The sequence below is a fragment of the Dama dama genome, chromosome 27 (genome assembly GCF_033118175.1).
Source record: "Dama dama isolate Ldn47 chromosome 27, ASM3311817v1, whole genome shotgun sequence".
Taxonomy (NCBI): domain Eukaryota; kingdom Metazoa; phylum Chordata; class Mammalia; order Artiodactyla; family Cervidae; genus Dama; species Dama dama.
In genome coordinates, this window is record NC_083707.1 from 50013574 (window position 1) to 50039286 (window position 25713).

The window sequence follows — 25713 nt, forward strand, 5'->3', positions numbered from 1 at the left end:
AAGCATGGGTGTAAATTTTACGTCTATGCAGCTCCCATATCAACAGGAATATGTGGGAGTTTATCAAAGCTTATAATGACTGTCATGGTCCCCAAACCTTCCTGAAACTTCTGGCTGGCCTGTCTTTTGCTTGCCCCAAACAGTACCACAATTTCAGGCTAGCCATGATGTCAGCCTTCCCTGATTTATTGCCACCAAGACTGCCATTGTTTTGACAATGCCCCAAGCATGGATTTTTCCAAATTTTGCTTCCAAATCAAGTCAGTCCCTTCTGGCAGCAAGGCTGCAGGTCGGTCCTTACAACCTGCCCTGCCCTGATAGAACCACTGCTCCATGCAGCTGAGGGGGATCTCAAAGCAGCTCCAGGACAAAATGCCATGTTTTCCCACTATTCTTACCAAGGTTTAGTAGATTTTCTTGAGTTAATGCTTCTCAGTTTATTACATGTCTTTGGTCAGTTCCCAGCATCTTGAAATTGTGGTTTTTTTATGATGTTTCCTATTTTCTCACTCTTTTGGGAAGTGACTTCGCAGTGCTCCTTAGAGACATTCCAAAATTTCCCTCCCCTTCCTTCTTCTTGAAGACCCATGTAACACTTTTACTTACATTTCTTTGGCCAGAATTAGGCACCTGGACAAATACTATCTGCAATGGAGTGTAAAAAATAGTATTTATGTGCACAGCAGCATGCCCAGCCAAACTTACACATTCACAAAAACTGAGGTCCTATTAATTTGAGACAGAAGAGGAAATGGAGAATTGGTGGGCAATGAACAGTCTGAATAGTGCTATGCTATGATCTATGGATAGGAAAAATAAATATTGTAAAGTTGACAACATCCCTGAACTAATTTATAAACCCAATGAAATCTGAATGAAAATACTACCAGGATAATCAAGTGATACTTGTACTGATCTGGGAAAAAATTATACGGTAACTCTGAAAAAAAATTGTTTAAAGGAGACCAAAGAGATGGAATCAGCCCTACGAGATAATAAAGTGTCAGGAATTCAGATCCTTTACATCTTTCTTTACTGCCATCCCTAGGGCAGAAAAACTAGGGAAAAAAAAAAAAGTTTGCATCCATATGATGAAAGGTTAGTTTCTTTTTCATAAAAATAAGAAAAAGGTAAACAGCATAATTTAGCAATAAGTGGCTTTTATTTTTTGTTTTTAAAAATTGCTTTAATCATCCAAGTAACATGGTCTTTGGTAGAGAGTCAGTCTGGGTTGGGGGCAGGAGAAGATATTGGATGGAGAGGTCATGTTTTCCAGTTATTTTCTTATCACAGAATGGCAAAATACCCTAAAACCCAAGAAAAATGAAAGGTGGTACATTACTATAGACCCCTTAGAAGTTAAAATAATTATAAGGCAATTTTATGAACTACTATATGGGTTTACATGTGTTTAACAATTATATATATTTAAGGGCTTCCCTGGTGGCTCAGATGGCAAAGAATCCGTCTGCAATGTGGAGACCTGGGTTTGATCCCTAGGTTGGGAGATCCCCTGGAGAAGGAAAAGGCAACTCACTCCAGTATCCTTGCCTGGAGAATTTCATGGACTGTATAGTCCATGGGGTTGCAAAGAGTCAGACAAGACAGAGAGACTTTCACTTTCACTTTTTATATATGTTTAAATTAGACAACTTAGATGAAGAGGACAAATTTGTAGAAAAATACAAGTTACCATAACTGACTCAAGAAGAAAAGAACATCTGATTAGACCTAAGTGAGTAAAACTATTAATTAGGAATAAAAAATCATCCTGCAGAGAAAGCCTAGGTGGCATCCCTGGTGAATTCCATCCAACATTTGAGGAAGAAATAGTGGCAATTGTTCACAAACTCATTCAGAAAATAAGAGGGAATACTCTCCAACTCATTTCACATGGCCAATAATATCTTGATACCAGACCCAGACATCACAATAGACCTAGATCAAAGACACACAACAAACCATAGTGGCAAGAAAAAAAAAAGCAAAGGAAATGCAGCAACTTATTAAAAAAAAAATGACAAGTGGCATTTATCCCAGATATGCAAGGTTAGTTAATATCTGAAAATAAATTAATATAATATACCATATTAATAGAACAAAGAACAAAAATCACATGTTCAACTTAACAGGCACAGAAAAAGGCATTTGCTAAAATCCAATACCCTTTTATATATAAACTCTCAATAAAATAGGAAGAGAAGGGAATAACTTCATCCTGGTAAAGAGCATCTAAGAAAAACCTACAGATAACATAATACTTAATGGTTAAGAAATGAGTGGAGTGTTTTCCATTAAAACTGGGAACAAGTCAAGAATGTCTAGTCTCTCCACTTCTATTCAATATCATACTTGATATTGCACTAACTGGTGCAATAAGGCAAGAAAAAGAAACAATAGGTATTCAGACTCGAAAAAAATGAAGTCTTTATTTTCAAATGCCATGATCCTCAATGTAGAAAATCCTATAGAATCTTAAACAAAAACACAAAAAACAAACTATTAGAATTAATGAGTAAATTTAGAAAAGTCACAGGATACTAACTCAATATACAAAAATCAGTTAGATTGCTACACGTTAATAATGAATAATCCAAAAATGAAATTAAGAAAACAATTCTGTTCACAACAGCATCAAAGAGAAATACTTAGGAACAAGTTTAACAAAAGAAGCACAAGGCCTGCACACTGAAAACTATAAAACATTGCTTAAAAAATTAAAAATGACCTAAGAAAACGATGAGATTGACCTTCTTCATGGGTTGGAAAGCTCATTATTGTTCAGATGGGAGTTCTCTCCAAACTGATCTATAGAGTAAATGCCATCTCTATAGAAATCTCAGTAGATCTTTGTAGAAACTGACAAAATGATCCTAACAATTATATGGATATTTGAAGAATCTACAATAGATAAAAACTAGGGGGGGAAAAAATATTGGACGCTACACTACCAATTTCAAGCCTTAGTTAAGGCTACAATAATTATCACCGTGTTGTGTTGCTATGAGGATAGACAAATAAATTAATGGAACAGAGTAGAGTGTCTGGAAATACACCCTTATAATAATGGTCAGCTGGTTTTCAACAAAACTTAAAGGACAGTCCTCTTTTTTTCCTGGCCAAGACTCCTACTTTTGGATTAGAGATTAACTTTCAAGGGGGCTTGAAAGGATCCAGAGGAGAAGGTAGACTCCCAGAGCTGAGGTAAGAGTGAATGAATGGGTAGAAAGGTAAAAGAAAAAAAACCTCTCAGAAATTCCAGCAAACAATTTACTTAAAGACATTTTTAAACCGTCAGGGAAAATATCAATTGACCCTGAAAACATTTCCCTAAAAGAGTCTACAACTCTAAAAACTGCTTTTGCAAATATGGTACTTGGAAGTAAAAGTATATAAATGTTAATCCCCTTTGACCCAGAAACCCCACACCCAGGAATTGATTGATTCTAAGGAAATAATTCAAATGAATGTTGTTACAGAATAATTTGCTATAGGGACAAATTTGAAACAAACTCAAAGTCTATTGTTTAATAAATTATAATACACTAACCCAGTAGACTATCATGCATTCATTTGTAACTATGGTAGGTAAAGCAACATGGCAGTGTGTTTACAAAACAAAAATGAGTATCCATATAGCAAAGCCTGGGAGGGAACTCAGAGAAGTGAAAATAATGACAATGCTGAGCGTTAGAAATATGACCATGTTCACTTCTTTCTAACTTGTTTTTTTTTAACCAGTAAATGCACATATTTTTTATATAGTGCCCAAGATTCAGGGTGGAAGGGGACTACACAAGGGCATATACACAGAAGGAGAGAAGAGAATGGAAGCAAGAGGAAATGGGCATATGGGCAGATGGATGAAAGAAAGTGAAGCTATTAATAAATGAACAAGAAAGGGAGGCATGGAGGTAAGTCAGGACTGTTAACTGTGTGGATCATTCATCATCACAGGAAGAGGATCATTCAGATTTGTCAGTCTATGAAAGGAGTAGTTTAATTTGAAAGAAGAAAATTTCCTGGCATATAATTATGGAAACTCAGGGAATAAGAGAACAATTTATCCATGAGTTAAAAGAGACATACTGTATTTTAAAATAGCAAAAGACTGAGAAATAGGTTGGTGCTTATACAACTATGGCGGAAGCTTAGTAGGACATGCCCTTCTCATGGGGTGGATGTTTCGGGGCACCATTCGGTGGGTGGACAGGATCTCCTGGATCTTGTCCTGGAAGTTCTTTTCTGCTGCTATCCCCGCTTCAAACTCTCGGCGCTCCTCTTCCCTTTCTGCTTCCCGAGCCTGCTGCTGGGAGCATATCTGCATCTGAAGGTGCTTCCTGTACTCCTGGGCTAAACTGCAGCGTCTAACATGATAGAAATATCAAAGCATATAATTATCAAAGTAAGCATTTGGATTTATGTAGGGCATTACGATTAAAATGTGATTTTCGAAGTCAAATAAAGTTACCACTAAAATCAGGGTGAGTGGGGAAGAAATGGATGAAAAATTCAATAATGTGTTTATTACACAATAATTATGACAGTCTTAGAACAAATGATTGATTTTAGTGAGGGAATGTCTCTTCCCCGTTCAAAAGATTTACTGCTATGTGGAGAGAGCCCTTGGCCTCTCTGCATCCTCCACCCCTACTCCCCTCCAAGAAGTGACACTTACTGGTAAAATGGAACAGGCTGCTCTGCCTGTTTCTTTTCTGCTATCAAAAGGGGGCATATTCTCTTTGCAGGGGGGCTTCCAGTGGTCTGGTACTGCTGGTGACTGGATAGGTAAGTCCGCCTCATTCTGTTTAGTATTAAGCAGATGACTTACTCTATATGGAGGCTTCATTTAAAATGTTACAGTGATTTTTTTTCCCTTGTGGTAAAACACATGTAATTTACCACCTTAACCATTTGTAAGTGAACATCTCAGTATAGTATATTCACACTATTGTGAAACAGATCTCCAGGACTTTTTCATCTTGTAGATCTGAAACTTTATACCTATTAAACAACTCTTTCTTTGACCGTTTCCCCTGGCCCTCGGTAACCACCATTCTACTTGTTATCTTTATGAATTTGACTACTCTAGTACCGAAAGTAAGTGAAATCACACAGCATTTGTCTTTTTGTGACCAGCTGATTTCACTTAGCCTGTCCTCAAGGCTCATCCATGCTGTAGCATCTGAGAGGATTTCCTCCCTTTTTAAGGCTGAATCCTATTCCACTGCATGTACCTACCACACTTTGTTTACCCGTTCTTCTCTTAAAGGACATCTGGGTCATCTCCACCTCTTGGCTATCACGAATAGTGGTGCTATGAACATGAGTATGCAAACAACTCTTTAAGGTCCTGCTTTCATTTATTTTGGATAGATACCTGGAAGTGAGATTGCTAGATCATATGGTAGTTCTAGTTTTAATTTTTTGAGGAAATTTCATATTGCTTTCCACAGCAGTTTTATCATTTTATAATCTATAAACCATATTATTAATACCAAATTTTGTCAGAAATAAAGATTATCGCACGCTTATGCCTCTGCGGCAGATTCTCTTTTCCACAGATGGCCACAGTGCTGTCCCGCCTACCATACACTCTTCTGCAATGTGAACCTCTACCCCCCTGCCAAGAAGTGGAGCATTTCTCCATTCCATTGAAGGTCAATGGGCCCTATACGACAGAAGTGGTGTTAAACCTAAGCGTAGTCCTTAACTGGCCTGGCAGCTTCCTCGTTCTGTCTCTTGGAATGCTTGTTATTGGCACTCTTCCTCTCAGAACGAGACACCACTCTGTGAGAAGCCCAAGATGCATGGAGTCGGCATGTGTAGGTGTTCTGGCTAATACCAAATGAGATCTCCAAGCACAGTCAGCACACACTACCAGCTCTAAGGATAGGTATCTTAAGTGTCCATTCTAGCTGAGCCTTCAGATGAATGTAGCCCCAACCAGAACTGGCTTGAACCACATGAGAGATGCCAAGCAAGAACCACTGAGCTGAGCCTTATCAATAACAGAAACATGAGACATAATCAAAACTCGCTTTAAACCACAAATTTGGGAATGTTTTGTTATACACCAGTAGGTAATTGTAGTAATTATAATACCTTCTGCTCACTCTTTTTTCAGTTGATTCAAAAGTTGGGTAGGGAAGAGAACTGCTATTAAATTCCCCTCACATCTCCAACAAAAGGCTTTTCAAAAGTGAGAAGGAGTGACCTCCAGAGCAGAACAAGGAGCAGGAAGCCAGATGTTGTTGTTAGTGCCCCCACACTGACAATAGGCTCCCGTATATGAACCACACCCTTTCTAGAAAGAAGGGAGCTTATTTCTATGCACCAAATGTGGGTGAGCCAGGGAACAGGCCCCAGGGACAGGCAGGCTGACCAGTAATTGGAGGAGCCTGGTCCTCTTTCTCCACTACACTGGCCACCTGAATTGGGTGTCATGGCCATCAGTGGGAAGGGACTGATATGATCCGAGAAAGGCTGCCAAGGAGGTCTTGACCAATTTCCCCCACCTGAGCCTGATCATGGTGATCAGAGGAACACCTGAGGGAAGTGCTGTATCTCAGAGTACCCAGAGCATTTTAATTTCCCAGCCCAGTGAGGCTACAAAAATCTTCCTGGGACGTTTACATGGAATCATACCCTCATAAGCCATTTCTGTTCATCTAATTAGGTCACATTATATTTCAGGATTTATTTCATGGGGGGAAAAATCTTATTTCATTACGATTTAGGGTTGGTGCCAATTTTATAAAAATTGTTTTTAACATATTTTGTCTTTTAAGATGTTTGTCCAGTTTAACACAATGTCTGTAATTAGAATCTATATAATAGCAATAGAGTTGAATTTTACTGAGACGGTTGGTGCTTATTTTTGTTCTTTTGAACTGGGTCTTTATCTTTATATGAAATTTTAAAAACTGAATTGAGCTTTTGGGACAAATGGTCAAAAGGCTGGGTTGGCCAAAAGATTCATTTGGTTTTTTTCCTTAAGATGGCTCTAGTAGCACTTAGTTATCTCTAACTTCATTGAAAACAATTTTGTTAGATTGCATTGTGATGGTTGTCATATCAGTGTGCATTAAAAAAAATTATCAAAATTGGTGAATTTTTGTGTAGCCATTTTAATATTGAAGATGGAAAAAAAAGCAATATTTTTGGCATATTATGTTTCATTACTTCAAGAAAGGTAAAAACACAACTGAAATGCAAAAAAAGATTTGTGCAGTGTATGGAGAAGGTGCTATGATTGATTGAATGCATCAAAAGTAGTTTGTTAAGTGCTGTGCTGGAGATTTCTCTCTAGATGATGCTCCACAGTCAGGCAGACCAGTTGAAGTTGACAGCAATCAAACCAAGACATTGAGAACAATCAGTGTCATACCAACATTATACCAATCAACATTATACCACGAGATAGCTGACATACTCCAAATATCCAAACCAAGTGCTGAAAATCATTTGCACCAGCTTGTCTATATTAATCACTTTGATGTTTCGGTTGCACATAAGTTAAGCAAACACAGAAACAAAAAAACCTCTTTGACTGTATTTCTGTATGTGATTCTTTAATGTATAAAAACACTCTGTTTTTAAAAACAAATTGTGACAGGTGATGAAAAGTGTTCCATACAATATTACGGAATGGAACAGATCATGGGGCAAGCAAAAATAAACCACCACCAACCACACCAAAGGCCGGTCTTCATCCAAAGAAAGATGATGTTGTGTATGTAGTGGGATTGGAAGGGAGTTCTGAGTTCCTCTGAGTTCCTCCTGGAAAGCCAAATGATTAATTCCCACAAGTACTGCTCCCAGTTAGACTGACTGAGAGCAGCACTTGACAAAAAGTACCTGGAATTACGTGCTTTCTGTTCAACAGGAAACACACAATCTTCCATCAGGATAATACAAGACTGCATGTTTCTTTGATGACCAGGCAACAATGGCTACACCTTGGCTAGGAAGTTCTGAATCATCCACCATATTCACCAGACATTGTACCTTCAGATTTCCATTTATTTCAGTCTCTGCAAAACTCTCTCAATTGCAAAGATTTCAATTCCCTGGAAGACTGTAAAAGTCACCTGGAACAGTCCTTTGCTCAAAAAGATAAAAAGTTTTGGGAAGATGGAATTATGAAGTTGCCTGAAAAGTGGCAGAAGGTAGTGGAACAAAACAGTGGATATGTAGTTCAATAAAGTTCTTAGTGAAAATGAAAAATGTGTCTTTTATTTTTACTTTAAAACTGAAGGAACTTTTTGGCTGACCCAAAAATACTGAGGTAAAATAATATTAATAATACACGAATTATGGCACATCGTCCTTTATGCTAAAAATCTCCCTTTTTTAGGTAGTAATTATGAAGAAAACAAAGCCATACCTTGTAAAATTCTCCCTCTCTTCACAGTTAAGCTCTTTAAGACCTTCATTTATGCGTTCCTGTTCCATAGTACGTTCTTCCTGTTCTTTTGCTTTCCGTTGCACTAAGAAAGACAAAAGTAATTTTTGCTAAATGACTTTTTTCAGAAAAGACTTGACAACATCATCTGGGCATCAGTGCCATATTGTCTTTAGAAAGGCAGAGCTTAGAATCACTGGATTGGATCTTAGTTCAATAAGGTAGAAGTAGTCATCCCTTTTGGGGCTTCCCAGGTGGCATAGTGGTAGAGAACCTGCGTGCCAATGCAAGAGACACAAGAGACATGGGTTCAATCTCTGGGAAGATCCCCAGGAGTAGGAAATGGCAACCCACTCCAGTATTCTTGCCTGGAAAGTTCCATGGACAGAGAAGCCTAGCAGGACACAGTCCATGGGGTCTCAAAGAGTCAGACATGACTGAATGACTGAGGGCACACACAGTCATCTCCATTAAGGAAAGAATAGGGCTTAGGTTCCTATGTGCTATAATCTACAGAGATTTTCTCATAATTATTTGCTATTGAAATCTATGAACCGCTTTTTTCATAGCAGATTACCACTGTAAGAATACTTCTCACCTTTCTCTTCTTGAGGGCAAACAGTTCTGTTGCCATTTATGTTAACAGGAGAGTTTCTATGTTACAAAAAAACCTATTGGAAAAACAGTATATAAGGCTTTTATAAACTAAATAAGGAAAACCTAGCCAACCCAGTAGAAAAAGATTGACAAAACAGAGTTCACAAAGGAGGAAATACAACCAGGCAATATGCATCTGAAATGCATTTATCTTTGGCCTCCAAATCCATTGACAGGAATTTATCTAATTATATGTGAGCCAAAAAAACTATGTACAGAGATAGTGAGCCAAAAAAACTATGTGCAGAGACAGTAACCCACAATGCTACAACAGCAAGAAAAATTCCAAAACAAGTTGAAGGTGCGTTGGTTGTATTTAGGTAAAATAAATTATGGCCCATTTTTATAATGGCTTTCTAGCCAGCATTACAAATTTTAAAATTGAAGAAAAATGACCTGAAAAAATGTTTATGATAAGTGGGAAATGCAGGCTGTAAAACAATATATACCACAAGATACTAATTTGTGAGAGGAAATTACATACATAGTAAAAATAATGGAAGGAAATGCAGGAAGTTGTGAACAATAGCTATTGCTGGGTGGTGAAATTATGGTTGATTTTTACTTCCTTGTTTATAAGTGGTTCCAAATACTTAAATTTTCCATGTTTTCTCAATGTATGCCAAAACATTTATCATGGTGGAATACAGAAATCTTTTCAGTTTAGATGCTTTCTTCTCATTTCTTAAAACTCAATCTAACACTAGCTTAACAATTTTCAACTGACATTATAATTCTCTTATAACGGAGTGGAGAATTAATCAATGGAACCAAGATGAGCTTTCTCTTAGAAAGACGGCTAGTGTGAAGTCCAGTGTATCCTACTAGTAAATGTGTCCATCTGGACACAGAATGGTGGAAATCTTCTCAGTGATTATTTCCTTTTGTGACCAAGCACTGTTTGAGGGAATTCAGTGGTGTCCTAAGACAGAGATGTGAGCAAGAAATGATGAGAACACCAGAAAGAAAATTCTTTTATGAATAGGGGAAAGAAGGTTTATCATGAATAGGGGAACATAGTGGGCCTCTCAAGGAATGCAACATTTGAGCTGGGCTTGAAGTATCTCCAGGATTTCTCAAGATCAAAAGCATCATAGGGAGAGAAAACTACCCAAGCAGAAGGTATGCAGGTGTGGGTGTATGGAGACACCTGCAGAAAGGTACTTAAGTATTCAATTAGGTGAGGTCCACAAAGCAGGGATCTTGCCTTAATCCCTTTTACATACCTCACGGTATTTCACACATACTATCTATTTAATAAATACTGAGGTTGCTACTTAAATTGAATTAGGCCCAAGTATAATATAATTGTAATTCTTTCCTTACACTTTTCTTGAACTTGAAGTTTTCTTGTACACATGACCTCATTCAGAAGTTGTTTTCTTGCCTCCTTTTCAAGTCTCAGCTCCTTGTCCTTCTCAGCAAACTTCTTTTCCTTCTCTTTCTCTAACATTCTATCCAATTCTTTCTCCTGAGCTTTTTCTTCCTCACGTCGCTGTGCCAAGTATTGATAATATATCTTCTGTTCTCTTCTCATATCCTCCTACATAAAATAAAAATTACCTCATGTTGTTAAAACTTTTAGGTGTGATAATACTAGGGAGCATAAGTTTTAAAATCTTTTAGAACCATAATTCCTTAGAATTACATACCAAAACATTGACAGATGATGTATTATTTTTAGGGTTTACTTTTAGGTATTCAAATACTTTTAAGTATTTACTTAAAAGTAAACCCTAAAAATAATACATCATCTCGGGAAGATCTCCTGGAGAAGGGAATGGCTAGCCACTCCAGTATTCTTGCCTGGAAAATCCCATGGAAGGAGGACCCTGGTAGGCTACAGTCCAAGGGGTCACAAAGAGTCGGACCAAACTGAGCGACTTCACTTTCACTTTTTAAAAATATTCAAGGTGACTGTGGGGAATGGGTGGGATGGATAGATGAAACAGGAATGGCCATTGGCTACTGGTTGTTGAAGCTAGGTAATGGAACCATGGGGATTCATTGTACTATTTTTGCATCTGTTTGAAATATTTTATAACACATTTTGAATAGTTCAAATAGTAATAACACAAACACTTTCTCAAAGTGTTCCTCAAAGAAGTTCCCAAATAATTTTCAATTATACAACTTTATTTTCATTTATTTAAATTTAGGTAGATAAAGTGTTAGCCTGACAAAATATGTCACAATTATTATAGCACTGTCTCTGACTAGAAAATGATACTTTACATCAGCAAATCTCAATCTTAGCTACACTTTGGAATCACTTAGGGAGCTTTAAAAAGTACTAAGGGCTAAGTCTCACACCTAGGGATTCCTTTCCAATGGATAGCTTTTAAGTTCCCTAGGTGGTTTGAACGTGCAGCTCAGGCCCCAAACTGGCTTTATAACATAGTCATTTTCAGGTGGCTTCTGTCTTTCATGGTAGTATATTTGTGTTACTCCATCCAATCTCCGATCTGATCTCTTCTGAGAATATCATAGATCTGAGGTAGAACTAGCAACGTCTGAGAGTATAGCTGCACCCTCAGAATGGCTTGTATACATAGTTTCATACTTTGGGGAATAATTTAACAAAAAGTACAAACCTTATACTCTGAAAACTATGAAGCATTATGAAAAAACTTAAAGAAGACCTAAATAAATGGAAAGACATCCTATGTTCATCGATCAGAAGACAATATTGTTAAAATGGCAACTGTCCCCAAACTGGTCTATAAATTCAAAATAATTCCTATTAAAACCCCAATTTATTTCTTTGCAGAAATCAACAAACTGATCCTAAATTCATATGGAAATACAAGGGAGCCAGAACAGCCAAAACAACTTGAAAAAGAAGAACAAAGTTGGAAAATTCACATTTCCTGATTTCGAACTCACTACAAAGCTATAGTCATTGAGACATATAGACTAATGAAATAGAACTGAGAGTCCAAAATAAATTCTCATGTTTACTGTCAATTGATTTTTGACAAGAGTTCCAAGACAATTCAATAGAGGAAAAATTCTCTCTTCAACAAATGGTGCTGGGAAAAGTGGATATCTACATGCCAAAGAATGACGTTGGGCCTCTACCTCATACCACATACAAAATTTAACTCAAAATGGATCAAAGGCCTAAATGTAAGAGCTAAAACTATAAGACTTTCAGAAGAAAACATAGGACATCTTCAAGACCTTGGGTGTAAGAAAAGTGTTTTAGATATGACACCGAAAGCACAAGTAACAACAGGAAACACAGATAAATTTTACTTCATCAAAATTTAAAACATTTGTACTTCAAGGGACACCCACAGAGTGAGAAAAATATTTACAGATGACTTATGTGATAAGTCACTCCAGTATCCTTGCCTGGAAAATCCCATAGACAGAAGAGCCTGGTGGGCTGCAGTCCATGGGGTCACAAAGAGTTGGGCATGACTGAGCAACACTAACACTATGTGATAAGGGATTTGTATCTAGGACATATAAAGAACTCCTACAGCTCAATAATAAAAAGACAACCCAATTAAAAACTAGGCAAATAACTTGAATAGACTTCTTAAGACTTCAGCAACCTTTAGATAGATTAGTCCAAGGAAGATATACAAATGGCCAACATGCACAGAAAAAGAGGCTCAGCAGCATTAGTCATTAGAGAAATGCAAATGAAAACCACAGTGACACATCACTTCAGACAAACTAGGATGGTTAAAGTAAAAAAGACAGACAACAACAAATGTTAACAAGCATGTGGAAAAATCAGAACTCTTTTAAGTGTATAAGAATGTAAAACAGTGAAGCCACTTTGGAAAACAATTTGGAGATTATTCACAGGCTTAAACATAGAGTCAGTAATTCTACTCCTTGGTATATGCCCAAGAGAAACAAAAATATATGTCCAAACAAAAATTCACATATGAATGCTCATATTAGCATTATTCAAAATGGTGAAAATGTAGACACAAATCAAATGTCCATCAGGGACAAACATATAAACAAAATATGATATATCCATACAAGGAGATATTATTCAGTCATATAAAGTCATGAAGTACTCATACAGTCTACAACATGGATAAACCTTAAAAACATTATGGATGTGAGAGTTGGACTATAAAGAAAGCTGAACACTGAAGAATTAATGCCTTTGAACTGTGGTGTTGGAGAAGACTCTTGAGAGTCCCTTGGACAGCAAGGAGATCAAACCAATCAATCCTAAAGGAAATAAGTCCTGAATATTCACTGGAAGGACTGATGCTGAAGCTGAAATTCCAATACTTTGGCCACCTGATGCGAAGAACTGACTCATTTGAAAAAACCCTGATGCTCGGAAAGATTGAAGGCAGGACGAAAAGGGGACAACAGAGGATGAGATGGTTGGATGGCATCACCGACTCAATGGACATGAGTTTGAGCAAGCCTTGGGAGTTGGTGATGGACAGGGAAGCCTGGCGTGCTGTAGTCCACAGGGCTGCAAAGAGTCAGACATGACTGAGCAACTGAACTGAACTGAATTGAAAGAACCCAGTCAAAAGATCCCATAATATATAATTTCATTCATATGAAAGTCCAGAATAGGAAATCAATAGAGATAGGAAGGCTATTAGTAGTTGCTCTGGACTAGGGGTGAAGAGAAAGAGAGAAAAGTGGGATAACAAAAAAAGTTCTAAGATCAACTGTGGTGATGGTGGCACTAAAATCCATTGAAATGTATATTTTAGATGGATGAATTGTATGTTTTATGAATGATACCTTAATGAAGCTGTTAAATAAGATGATCCAATTGAGAACAAAAAGCTCAAAAACAAAAATAGTAAGAAAGAAAGGAACAGAGGAAGGGAGGAAGGAAAAGAAAGCTAGATATAAACAATTCAATTAGAAAACTGGGCAAAAGTTATCAGAAGATATTTCACTGAAGACGATACAAGCAAGCTTATTAAAAGTTGGTCAACATCATTAGCTATTATTGAAATGCAAATTGAAAACAAAATGAGGTTGGCTGGAGGCTCAAGTGTGGACAACTTTGAGTTAAAAACTCTAAGGGGACCCAGTGGCCCAGGGGAACCCCACAACTTTTGTGAATTTTACCTCCTGCAGTTCTACCAGTTTCTCACAGTAAATATCTGAGAAAAATCCCTTCATGTATATGGCAAGGGGAGGGGAAAATGTACTATTCTGAAATACACCAGAGCATTCTATTCTTCTTAATGAGGTTTGCCCTCAGGGGAAAGTATTTAACCAAAGCTTAACCTGCTGGGGTTTTATCAGGGCTTCACTGATCTGAGGGATCAAGCCTGGACAACCTCTAGTCTTCCATGTAGGAAAACTGAAATACCATAATCACGGTTTCCAGTGACTAGTAGTATAGTAGTAGTAGTGAAAGTCACTCAGTTATGTCCGACTCTTGCGACCTCATGGACTGTAGCCCGCCAGGTTCCTCTGTCCATGGGATTCTCTAGGCAAGAATACTGGAACGGGTTGCCATTTCCTTCTCCAGTGCAGTGACTAGGAAGAGTCCAGACCCAAAGGTACCATCCTAAAGTTACAGAAAGAGAATCCCTTCCCCTGTTTACTGGGATTTTTAAGGCTTAGTGCTGAGCTTACCCTCTACCGCGGTTATTACCACAGAGACTCAAAGCCGGTGGAAAATATTGGATGCAGTCTGACTCCCTCTCTGTAAGACAGGTATTGTCCAATGAATCTATCGCTTCTTTGAATACAGCAACCCAGATGACCTAGATTTCATCTCAAATCCTGAAGAGGTTCCAATTGACCCCCAATCCAGATAATTCTTCCTACAGAGAATCCCCTCAAAATACAAGGCCATGCTCTTCCACGTTTGGGGGGATTCAACCCAGCAGAGGTTCAATACAGCCACTGAGGCCTTACTGTTAAAATAGAAATGGCACCTTCAGAAAAGGACTAAATCTGATGTCAAGGGTCTTTCCAAATTACAGGAAAATGTAACTTCCCCCATGCCCAGCCCTTTGTCCACTGACAGCAAGATGCAGCTAGTGGCACACTCACGCCAGTCCCTCTAGCAGCTTGGGGAACTGCTTACGACCAATTTCCTGCCACAGAAAGGGAGTTGGTGTTCTTCACCATTGGCAGAACCACCATTGTAAACATAGGCCATGGTGCATCCCTAGTATAGGACAGCTCTCGTGGCTCAGCTCAGTTGGCAGAGTTAGGGGCAGTGTACCTGGATCTACAACAGGCCATAAAAATGACACTCATCAGGGCACACATTTTTACTCACATCCGGGAGGTAGCCAAAGGATTTGCAGTCTAGTCTGGGCAATGGCAAAAGGATAACTTCATGGTTTGGGGGAAGTATATATGGGGCACATCCATTTGGAAAGAAATAGCCAACTCACGTATTTCAGTTATGATCACACATGTCACTATACAAACATACGTACAACAGCAAACGTCAGAAGCTTATAGTAACATGACAGACTCATCCAAATTACATCCCTGGACACAATGTATCAAGAACAACCCTGGACATAACTGTTCCTCAGTGCCATACCCACTAGCAGAGTGGACCCATTTATATAAGGCCACAGGGGAGTGACAGCACTTACTGACTGGGCACACAGGTGTAGCATGCCCTTTATCCCAGCTCTAACCAAGGTGGTGGTAGATAATTGCTTCCTTTGTTCCCCAAAAATGTCTGGAACTATCCTTGGTGGAGACATATGCCCTGGATGACAGACTATTTCAGATGGCATCTCGAATTTATCAGGCTGCTGTTGCCCTTCACAAGATCTAATAGGTATGCACCACCATCATCCATAACTTCACTGAAGGCCTGCTGGCTACTTCCCATTATGTAATCTCCTTCTTAATCAAGCATGTGCTCATCCCCTTTGACCCACCAATGTAGATTCAGATCCAAGTACCCATCTCACCACCAGATTGTTCTGTCATGGGCTCTAGAATATGGAATCCTGTGGAATTCTACTTAGGTTCAGCTTCAAGCGGTTAGACTCACAAAAAGGCACAATGGCCTCAGTTTAATTCAGTTCAGTCGCTCAGTCGTGTCCAACTCTTTGCGACCCCATGAACCGCAGCACACCAGGCCTCCCTGTCCATCACCAATTCCCGGAGTTTACCCAAACTCATACCCATTGAGTCAGTGATGCCATCTAATCTCATCCTCTGTGGTCCCCTTCTCCTCCTGCCTTCAATCTTTCCCAACATCAGGGTCTTTTCCAATGAGTCAGCTCTTCACATCAGGTGGCCAATGGCCTAATCAAAGACATATTCCTCAAGCTTTTATACGTCTTAATTCCCAGCCTTCATGTCTCCAAAAGTCCCCATATGTACTTACCAGTCATCTCCAAAGACTTCCCTGTTAATACTGAGAGTGAACCCCCACTACTTTGACATTAGAGAGGATGCCATTCCCATCCACTCACCAGATGAGTACACCCTTTACCATTTTGATTATTCAATGTCTCTCTGTCTTCCACATGCTGGCGGTCCAATCAAGGGTGGGTTGTGCATGCAATATGATTGAAAGCCTGAGAGGACAAACTCCTGCCAAATTGCTTAGACTCATTTTACAGATTTTATTGACCCAGAAGATGACTAGGGCCACTGGCTATGCCTCACTATTCAGGTTATAAAAGACTAGTTAATTAAAAATTCATCACAAATTTTGTGAGAGCTCTAGGACCCCCTAGCTGAACTGTGTGGATCTCAGAGAGTGGGAAAGTGCCCCTCAACCTAGTGGTTACCAACCACATTAGGATATGAAATCCAAAAAGGACCCTAGGATCTAGCTGCCTCTATCAGCAGGTGTGGGCTGGGCCCCTACCTGACATTAGATGAAGAGGTAAATGACCTCTTTCTCCAAAGCAACTATCTCCTACCTTTGGCCAGTATCAAAATTGCTGGCCCAAAGAAGACCCCTTTGCATGGACATAAAAATATTTTAGTCTGTATGTGTCTCTAGGTCTGAAGAGGGTCTCTTGTAGGCAGCAATGAGTCTTGTTTTTATATACATTCAGCCAGTCTGTGTCTTTTGGTTGGAGCATTTAATCTATTTACATTTAAGGTCATTATCAATATATGTGTTTCTGTTGCCATTTTCTTAATTGTTCTGGCTATGTTTTTGTAGGTCTTTTTTATTCCTTTCATCTTTTGTCCTCTTATGTTTCCTGCATAGAGAATCCCTTCAGAATTTGAGGTAAAGCTGGTTTGGTGGTGCTGAATTCTCTTAGCTTTTGCAGTCTGTACATTTTTTATTTCTCTGTCGAATCTGAATAAGAGCCTTGCTGGGTAGAGTAGTCTTCATTGTAGGTTTATCCCTTTCATTACTTTAAATATATCATGCCACTCCCTTCTGGCCTGCAGAGTTTCTGCTGAAAAAACAGCTGACAACTTTATGGGAATTCCCTTGCATGTTATTTGTTGCTTTCCTCTTTTTAATATTTTTTTTGTGTGTTTGATTTTTGTTAGTTTAATATGTATCTTGGCATGTTCCTCCTTGGGTTTATTCTGTATGGGACTCTCTGAACTTCCTGGACTTGGGTTTCATTTCCCATGTTAAGGAAGTTTTCGACTAATCTCTTCAAATATTTTCTCAGGCCCTTTCTCTTTCATCTCTTTCACTTCTTCTGAGATCCCTATAATGTGAATGTTGGTGCATTTAATGTTGTCCCAGAGGTCTCTGAGACTGTCCTCATTTCTTTTCATTCTTTTTTCTTTATTCTGTTCCATGGCAGCGCTTTCCATCATTCTGTCTTCCAGCTCACTTACCTGTTCTTTTGCTTCGGTTATTCTGCTATTGATTCCTTTCAGAGTGTTTTTCATTTTAGTTATTCTATTGTTCATCTGTTTAGTTCTTCTAGGTCTTTGTTAAACATCTCTTGTATCTTCTCAATCTGTGCCTCCATTCTTTTTCCAAAATCTTGGATCATCTTTACTATCACTATTCTGAATTCTTTTTCAAGTAGATTGCATATCTCCTCTTCATTTAATTGTTCTTACAGATTTTTACCTTACTCCTTCATCTGCAGCAGATTTCTCTGTCATCTAATTTTGTCTAACTTACTGTACTTGTGGTCTCCTTTCCTTTTTCCTTTTTTTTTTTCTTAAAAAAAAAACAACAGAGGATTTTTAGGCTACTGAAATTTCTCTGTATGATACTCTCATGGTGGATACACGTCATCACACATTTGCCCAAACCTATAGATATACAACACCAAAGAGTGGACCCTACTATAAACTATGAACTTTAGGTGATAATGATGTGTAGGCTCATCAATTGTAACAAATGTACCACTCTGGTTGAGAATGTTGTGAATGGGGAAGGCTATGCATGTGTTGGGGCAGGAGCATATGGGAAATTTCTGTACCTTTTCCTCACTTTTGCTGTGAACCTAAAACGTCCCTGAAAAGTAAAGTCAACTGAAACAAAACAAAACAAATCATAATACCTTTAGGAAAAATACAACACCCTAAAGAGTTCAATATAAATTTCAAAGGAACAGCTAAATAAATATTGGAATTATTTTCTCTACTCTCTTTGCTGTGAAAACTACACATCCTTCAAAGTCCAGCTTGAAAGCCCCTTCTTCAGTGAAGTCTTCCCCAGTTGCTGGACATACTTAGTCACTCTACTTCCTGCGACACCATCCTGCTATCACAGCACTAACACCATGCTATAGAGTAGGAGTTCTCAAAATTGACTGAGCATCAGAATCACCTGGGAGAGCTTATTAAAATACAGGCTTCTCATCCCTGCCATAGACCTGAATTTGGAGATTCTGATTCTGGAGCCGATGGATTTCTAACATCCTTCTAGATGACACTGATGCTGTGGTTCGTGGACCACACTTATAGAAGCAGTGTTACAGTTTATTCTACACATGGCTGGCTCCCATAAGACTGACAGCTCAAAAAGGAACCTCATCCAGCACGTAATAGGCATTGAGTAAGCGTCTTACTTTTTTTTGCTTCTTTTTATCAGTCTCATCCTGTAAATTTTGAAGGGCATTTTGCATGAGCTTCATGTTCAAGTCCTGCTCTTCTCTGTATTCCTGCTGCATACGCTCCATCTTCTCTTGGAGGGCTTTTTGCAAAGCAGCCCTTGTTTCCTGTTTTGTCTTCTGTTTCTTTAGCTTATCTTGTTCATTCTCAAGTTTCACCTGTGCATTTTCATTTTCCTAAGGTGGAACAATAATGAAGATAATGCATCAGTACAGTTGGACAAAACAAAAAAGTTAATGCATTTCATTTAAGAGGTGAGAATAAAGGGTTTCTTGGAAAACACACACTCCTGGGTGTAAAGGGACTATGAGATGTAAAACTTGACTTTTCATTGCTGAATCAACAATAAGGCTTTGTGAAATTGCTGTGTGTGATTATAAAGTAATAAATAGTATGGAGTTCAAAATGTAGAAAAGTATAAAGATAAGTCACTTTTATTCTTAGTACCCATTCACCTACCACCATTCTCAACATTTTGGTGTATTGACCTTCCAGACTTTAGCCTTCCACTCGTATCTGCATATCTAGATTTGGATACATTATTAACCAGCAATTAGAGTCTAAGAATGGAAATGTGCACATCAGTCAAATATACAAAAGTAAATTATGCATTTTGTTCTTTAAAAGTACTTCCCATTCCTCTCATTTTCTTATCTATCTGACCCTCCTGGCTGGTTTACCTGCATGACCAATCAAGCAGTTTTAACTGGGGCACCAATGCTGCTGGGTGTTGGGAGTTTGGTAGAAAATCTGGGTATGGTATAAAGTGAGGCATTAATCCTCCCACCAAAGGCATTTGAACTCTCCTGGAGGGATAAGTCCTTTCCCAGCTGGGACAGGAGATGACAAAGTTATATAGTGAGGAGAGATACAAGTCCCAGCTGACTTGATCTGAGACTCACAACAGCCATGAATATCATGATTTTTGGCTGGTGAGAAGAGAGTTATATGCTAGACTTTTCCATTAATGCCATGAGCAGTAAATCCACACTGAATTGTGAGAGTCAAACGAAATAATATAAGTGAAAATACTCTGCAGTATTTAAGGCAAAACAGTGGACATCAAACATAAAAGCCAGTGGTATAGCAGGCCACACTTTTTAAAAAGTAAGATTAACTACAGGAAGCAGCAATCATCCAAATCAAACTGTGAAACAGGCAGAGATGGAAATAGGAGAGAATTGTTCAAGATTAAGAAACCTACAAGCGGTTTACTATGTCTTGGTTTCCCCAGGTTAGTTAACTGCACCCCTTTCAATCTCAAATATGCCCAGATTTGAATGATAAACAGTCACTCTTTCAAAAAGACTTATGACAAGACAGCAATGTTTGGATCCCAATTTAAATGTCAAATAACTTAGACAATAATGGAAATTTGATACTGGTTTTAGGTGATAACAATGAATTATTATGAATTTTAGGTTTGAAATGTATAAGAAAAGTCCTTAATTATACTGTTGTTGAGATGCATACTCAACAACAAGAATGTATTTAAAGGGGAAATGACATGTGTGGGACAAATTCTAAGTCAAAAATGGAAGGGGGTAGAAAACAGGAAATGAATATTCAAAATATAACAGCTGTTGAAACTGGGAGATTGGTACACAAGGGTTCATGGGACTCTCCACTTCTGTGCATTTGAAAATGTTCATATTATTACTATTTAATACAACAGTATTGTTATAACACGTTATTATTATAACATTAGAAGGGTGGAATTTATATAAATTACAAAATAATAGTGTTAAAGAACCTATCAGTGGCTGCTAGGGGTTAGGGTTGAGGGTAGTGATAAAAGAAAATTTATATTTTGAGGATAAACAAGAAATTTTAAACATAAAATTCTCTCCGCCAGTTTGGGCCTCCTCCCTCCCTCTTTACAGTGCAATATGCATCTTCATTACACATTAACCAGACCTCCTCAAAGATGGGAATGCCTTCTTCACAGTAAAGATCAATTTTTATTTTCTTCTTCTGCCACTAGCAATGGAACATCTTAGATTAGTATTCTTTCCAAATTCTGTAAGGGGCCATGGTGACTTACTGCTTGCTTTATATGTGCTTATCTGGACCATTTATATTTGGTGAACTGTATGTAAAATACCACTGTGTCATTTTGATGTATGACCCTTTGACTTGAAAAGGCATATGAACGTGCTTTCAACCACTAACAGGCAGAGCAATTCTCAGAGTTTCTGAGAGTTTGTCTCCCAAATTATAATCCTTGGTTTGACTTGAATAAAATTCTCCTTTTCTTCTTAAGCAGACCTGCAAACCGGGTATTGTACCCACTGAGTTCACCATCCTACCACAAGCATTTGAAAAAACCCACCACAAGGCGCGCCTCTTCCTCCTTCAGCCGCTGCGCCGCCTGCCTTTGCGCCTGGATGCTGGTGACCTGGGCATTTAGCCCCAGGCGCGTGTTCTCCACGAGCTCCTTCTGCCTCCTCTCCTCCTCAGCCTCCCGCCTCTCTTTGGCCAGGCGGTCTTCCTCCCAGAGTTTTGAGAACATCTGCTCTTCTACCACCTTCTGCCTCTTCAGCTCCTCGTTAAACGCTATCTGAGCTTTCCGCTCCTCGCACACGGTCTTCTGATGGATACAAAACAGCTCAGAGCGAAGCTCCTGGCAGCGTTCCCTGAAAGCGCAATTCAAAAAAGAAATCGAGCCTTTCATAAGACATTGCTCTCTTTAGGCACAAATCTGCACCGTCAGACACTGAAGTGAGAAAGTTAAAGAACTGGATGTAGGCAATCTGACCAGCCGATACACATGGGGGAGCAGCAAGGAGGAAGACACCAGGATGCCACAGACAAAATCCAGGCCCTGGAGTCAAGCGGAGCAGCCTCTGAATCCTGGTTCTGACGTTTCCTGTGTGACCTTGGGTCACAAACTGGATCTATCTGAGCTTATTTTTATATCTGTAAAAGAACTGTCTTTTAAGGTTCTGCTAAGGATCAGGGATAAATGGATGTAAATACCTGGTAGATAATAGGAACTCAGTAAATGGTAATTACTGTGCTTACTAGAGAGAAAACAGAGGAGAACAAGTCCCAGCAACATTACAGTTAGATTAAGGCTTTGGTAGAAAGAGACCCTGTATGTACACCCAAGAAGAGATCCAAGGATAGAGTCTGCATGATCACAGTGTCACTTCCCTATTGCCTCTGGATTCCAGGCAGGGCAGGACACACGTCCACTGAAGGGCTTACCGTTAGAGTTGAGAAAACAGTCCTTTTCTTGCCTGGTGGCAACCAGGTTTATGTCACCATTCAAGAGGAAATGTTATTTCAGTAAGTGTCTAGACCTTATTCTTTCTTCAGCTTTCTTCAGCTGTTCTTCATTGAACCCATTTTTAATAAAAGAGCTGTGAAATTCAGCACTGACTGTACTTTAGAATTATTCAGCTATATTTTCTAAACTCCACTCTTCCTTTCCTCCAGATCAGACTTGTTAAACCACAATATCAGGGGATAAGACCCATCTGCATTTTCTTAAGAGTACCTCAGGTGGTTCTGACATTTAGCCAAGTTTGAGAGAACATTTGATGGGAAGGCTTTAAAAAAAAAAATCAATTCTTCCTGTCTTCTAAATCAAATTCTACACGAAGAAGCTAAAGTCTGGAGAATGAGCTCAACAAAGAATTTTAAAGAAATCTGAATCGCTAAGACTGAAAGAAAGGATGAGGTCTAAACTCTTATTACCCAAGGATGGCCAATATCACACAAAACGACATTTATCAGATGTGGTTGAGTATTGTTTACCATTTGATGAGGCTTAGTCTCACTTCTTTAAACCAATCTCTGTGAGAGCTGGGACTCAGGATATATTTCAGGAACATATGACCCATACTACTTACCCAATGACCAATAAATAATTGTTGGTTTAACTGATACATAATCATACTAATTATCAACATACCAGCCATCCACATTCTGTGGAAGGTGCAATAGGTAACAGAAGCTGAAGTTACTAGGTTACAAAAAAAAACACTTTAACACTGAAAAAAAAACAAATTCATCTGTCTAGAATTCATCAGTGAAATTCTCAGATTTGGCCATGATAACTTACTAAAGTCCTTCTCAATCCCATGATTCATATTCTAACAAAGCTATTCAATTAATGGAAATCTAAAACATAAGAATAAGAAGTATGGCTTATATTTTAAATTTTTATTTAAAATAAACTCTTTCTTCCTAAGTATAAAACTTATACATGGTTCATGGCAGAAAAACTGAAAAAAAAAAAAAACTGAAAATAAACAAAATTATGAAGATACTAGAAATAATGCTAGTCCTACTATTAAGAGATAAACACTATTAGTATGTTAATATATATTTCTTTCCTATGTATGTATCTTTTTACTAGAATTGGGGTCTTTCTGCATATCTATATCTCCTGTATTTTAATTTTTCTGCCTATCATTTTATTGGGAATGTTTTCTCATAAAATATTCTTTAAAATACTTTCTAACTTCAAAACTTTATTATAGTTTAATAAGCTGCATAGTAGAGACTAGAGTCTATAAATATATCACAGTTTACTTAAACATTCCCCTGTTTGATGAACATAAAGGTTACTTCTCACTTTTATTACAATGTTACAATGAACGTGGTTTTTGTCACTCTGTTTATTGCTAATGATTTTTTTAAGGTAATTCCTTCCTTAATATAAAACCAGAGTACAAAAACATTCTTAAGGCAACTTGATACATGCTGCCAAGAAGGCCAGAATTAACACCGTATGAAAGAGCTCATATCATATTCATTTTCTTAGATCAGTAGATCTTCAAACTTTTTTAATTATGCATGTCTTTCAGTAAAAAAATTCTAAGCACCCACAATATTATTTATAAATTATATGAGGTTATTAATATGTAACTATATCATATAAATTAGCTAGCCACAAAAATTAAAATGAGCTGAGCTAAAAAGCATTAAATAGAATACCTACCTATTTTAATGATAATAATTACTGATAAGAGGAAAACTTTTTGTCGGTGCCTTACATGGTACTTTCACATATAAAATCTTATTTCATCCTCATAAGGACCTTATAACTTAGATGGGGCAGCAAGTATTATCCCTATTTCAGAGTTAAAGAAATCAAAACTCAGGGAGCCAAAATATCTTTTCAAGTCACAAAGCCAGGAATAATAATATTATTAACAATAGTTATTAAGTGCATATTATTTGCTAGGCACTGTTCTAAGCAGTTTACATGTCTGAACTCTTACAATCTTCATAACAACCAATACAGCAACAAACACTATTGTAAGCTCATTATTACTATTATTTTATCCTTAGGTTGCCGATGAGGAAATGAAGGCACAAAGCAATACTGGGTAGCAAAGGTATCCACTGACAAAATGAAAGGACAAGCTACCAAATGAGAGAAAACATTTGCAAATGACATGACTGATAAGGGGTTAATACCCAACATATAAAAACAACCCATACAACTCAATTAAAAAAAAACACCAATTTAAAATGGACAGAGGAGCTGAAAACATTTTTCCAAAGAGGACATGCAAATAGCCAACAGGCACATGAAAAGATGATTAACGTATCATCAGGGAAATGCAAATCAAAACCACAGTGAGAGAACTCCCTGGCAGTCCAGTGGTTAGGACGTCATGTTTTCACTGCCGAGGACCTGGGTTCAATCTCTGGTCAGGGAATTAAGATCCCATAAATGACACAGTGTGACCAAGAAAAAAAGGAACAAAACCACAATGAGATTCCAGTTGCACTTGCTTGTCCGAATGGCTATCATGAAAAAGAATACAAATAACAAAGTTGGCAAGGATGTCATGCAGCCATGGTGGAAGACAGTATAAACGCTTCTCAAAAAACTAAAAATAAAACTACCACATGACCCAGCAATTACACACCTGGGTACATATCAGAAAAAAGCAAACAAACAAACAAACAAACAAAAACAAAAGCTAAAAACACTAATTCAAAAAGACACATGCACCACAATGATAGCAGCATTATTTATAATTGTCAAGATATGAAAGCAACGTTAAGTGTCCATAAACAGATGAATGGATAAAGAAGATGTGGTACATATAGACAACAGACTACTCAGCCATAAAAAAGAATAAAATTTTGCCATCTGCAGCAAAATGGATGGACTTGGAGGGCATTATGCTAAGTGAAACTAAGTCAGACAGAGAAAGAGAAATACTGTACGTTATCACTTATATGTGGAATCTAGAAAATACAAGCTAGTGAATATAACAAAAAAGAAGCAGACTCATGGATATAGAAATCAAAATAGTAGTTACCACTGGAGAGAGGCAAGTGGGAAGGGGCAATACAGGGGGAGGGGATAAAAAATTTTTTTTCACAATGTACTCAAAAGCATGATCCATAAAAGAAAAATCAATAAATTAGATTTCATCAAAATTAAAAACCTTTTCTCTGTGAAAGACCCCACTAAGAGGATTTTAAAAAAACAAGCTACAGACCAGGAAAAAATATTTCAAAACTATATATCCTACAAAGGACTCATATCTGGAATATACAAAGAATTCTCAATACTCAACAGCTAATCCAATTAGAAAATGGGCAAAAGACATGAAGATACATTTCACCAAATTGAATATACACATGGCAAACAAGCATATGAAAAGTTGCTCAACATCACAACCCAT

General features: G+C 37.9%; 1 protein-coding gene across 15 annotated transcripts in view; it reads right to left on the reverse strand.

Annotated features, from left to right (window-relative positions):
* Window positions 1-1174: 1174 nt before the first annotated feature.
* The window catches only part of MBD1 (methyl-CpG binding domain protein 1), a 56095-nt gene continuing 31556 nt past the window's right edge, over window positions 1175-25713 (reverse strand). For 4 of the 15 annotated variants that reach the window (XM_061130955.1, XM_061130954.1, XM_061130958.1 and 1 more), the window contains 5 exons: window positions 21387-21690; window positions 19012-19230; window positions 10391-10607; window positions 8390-8492; window positions 1191-4367 (listed from right to left, as the gene is read on the reverse strand). In XM_061130955.1, the coding sequence (XP_060986938.1) occupies window positions 4139-4367; window positions 8390-8492; window positions 10391-10607; window positions 19012-19230; window positions 21387-21690 (1072 nt within the window). In that variant the 3' untranslated portion in view covers window positions 1191-4138. Of the gene's footprint in view, window positions 4368-8389; window positions 8493-10390; window positions 10608-19011; window positions 19231-21386; window positions 21691-25713 lie in introns of all 15 variants that reach the window. The other 11 variants (XM_061130964.1, XM_061130965.1, XM_061130952.1 and 8 more) reach the window with 7 other exon arrangements.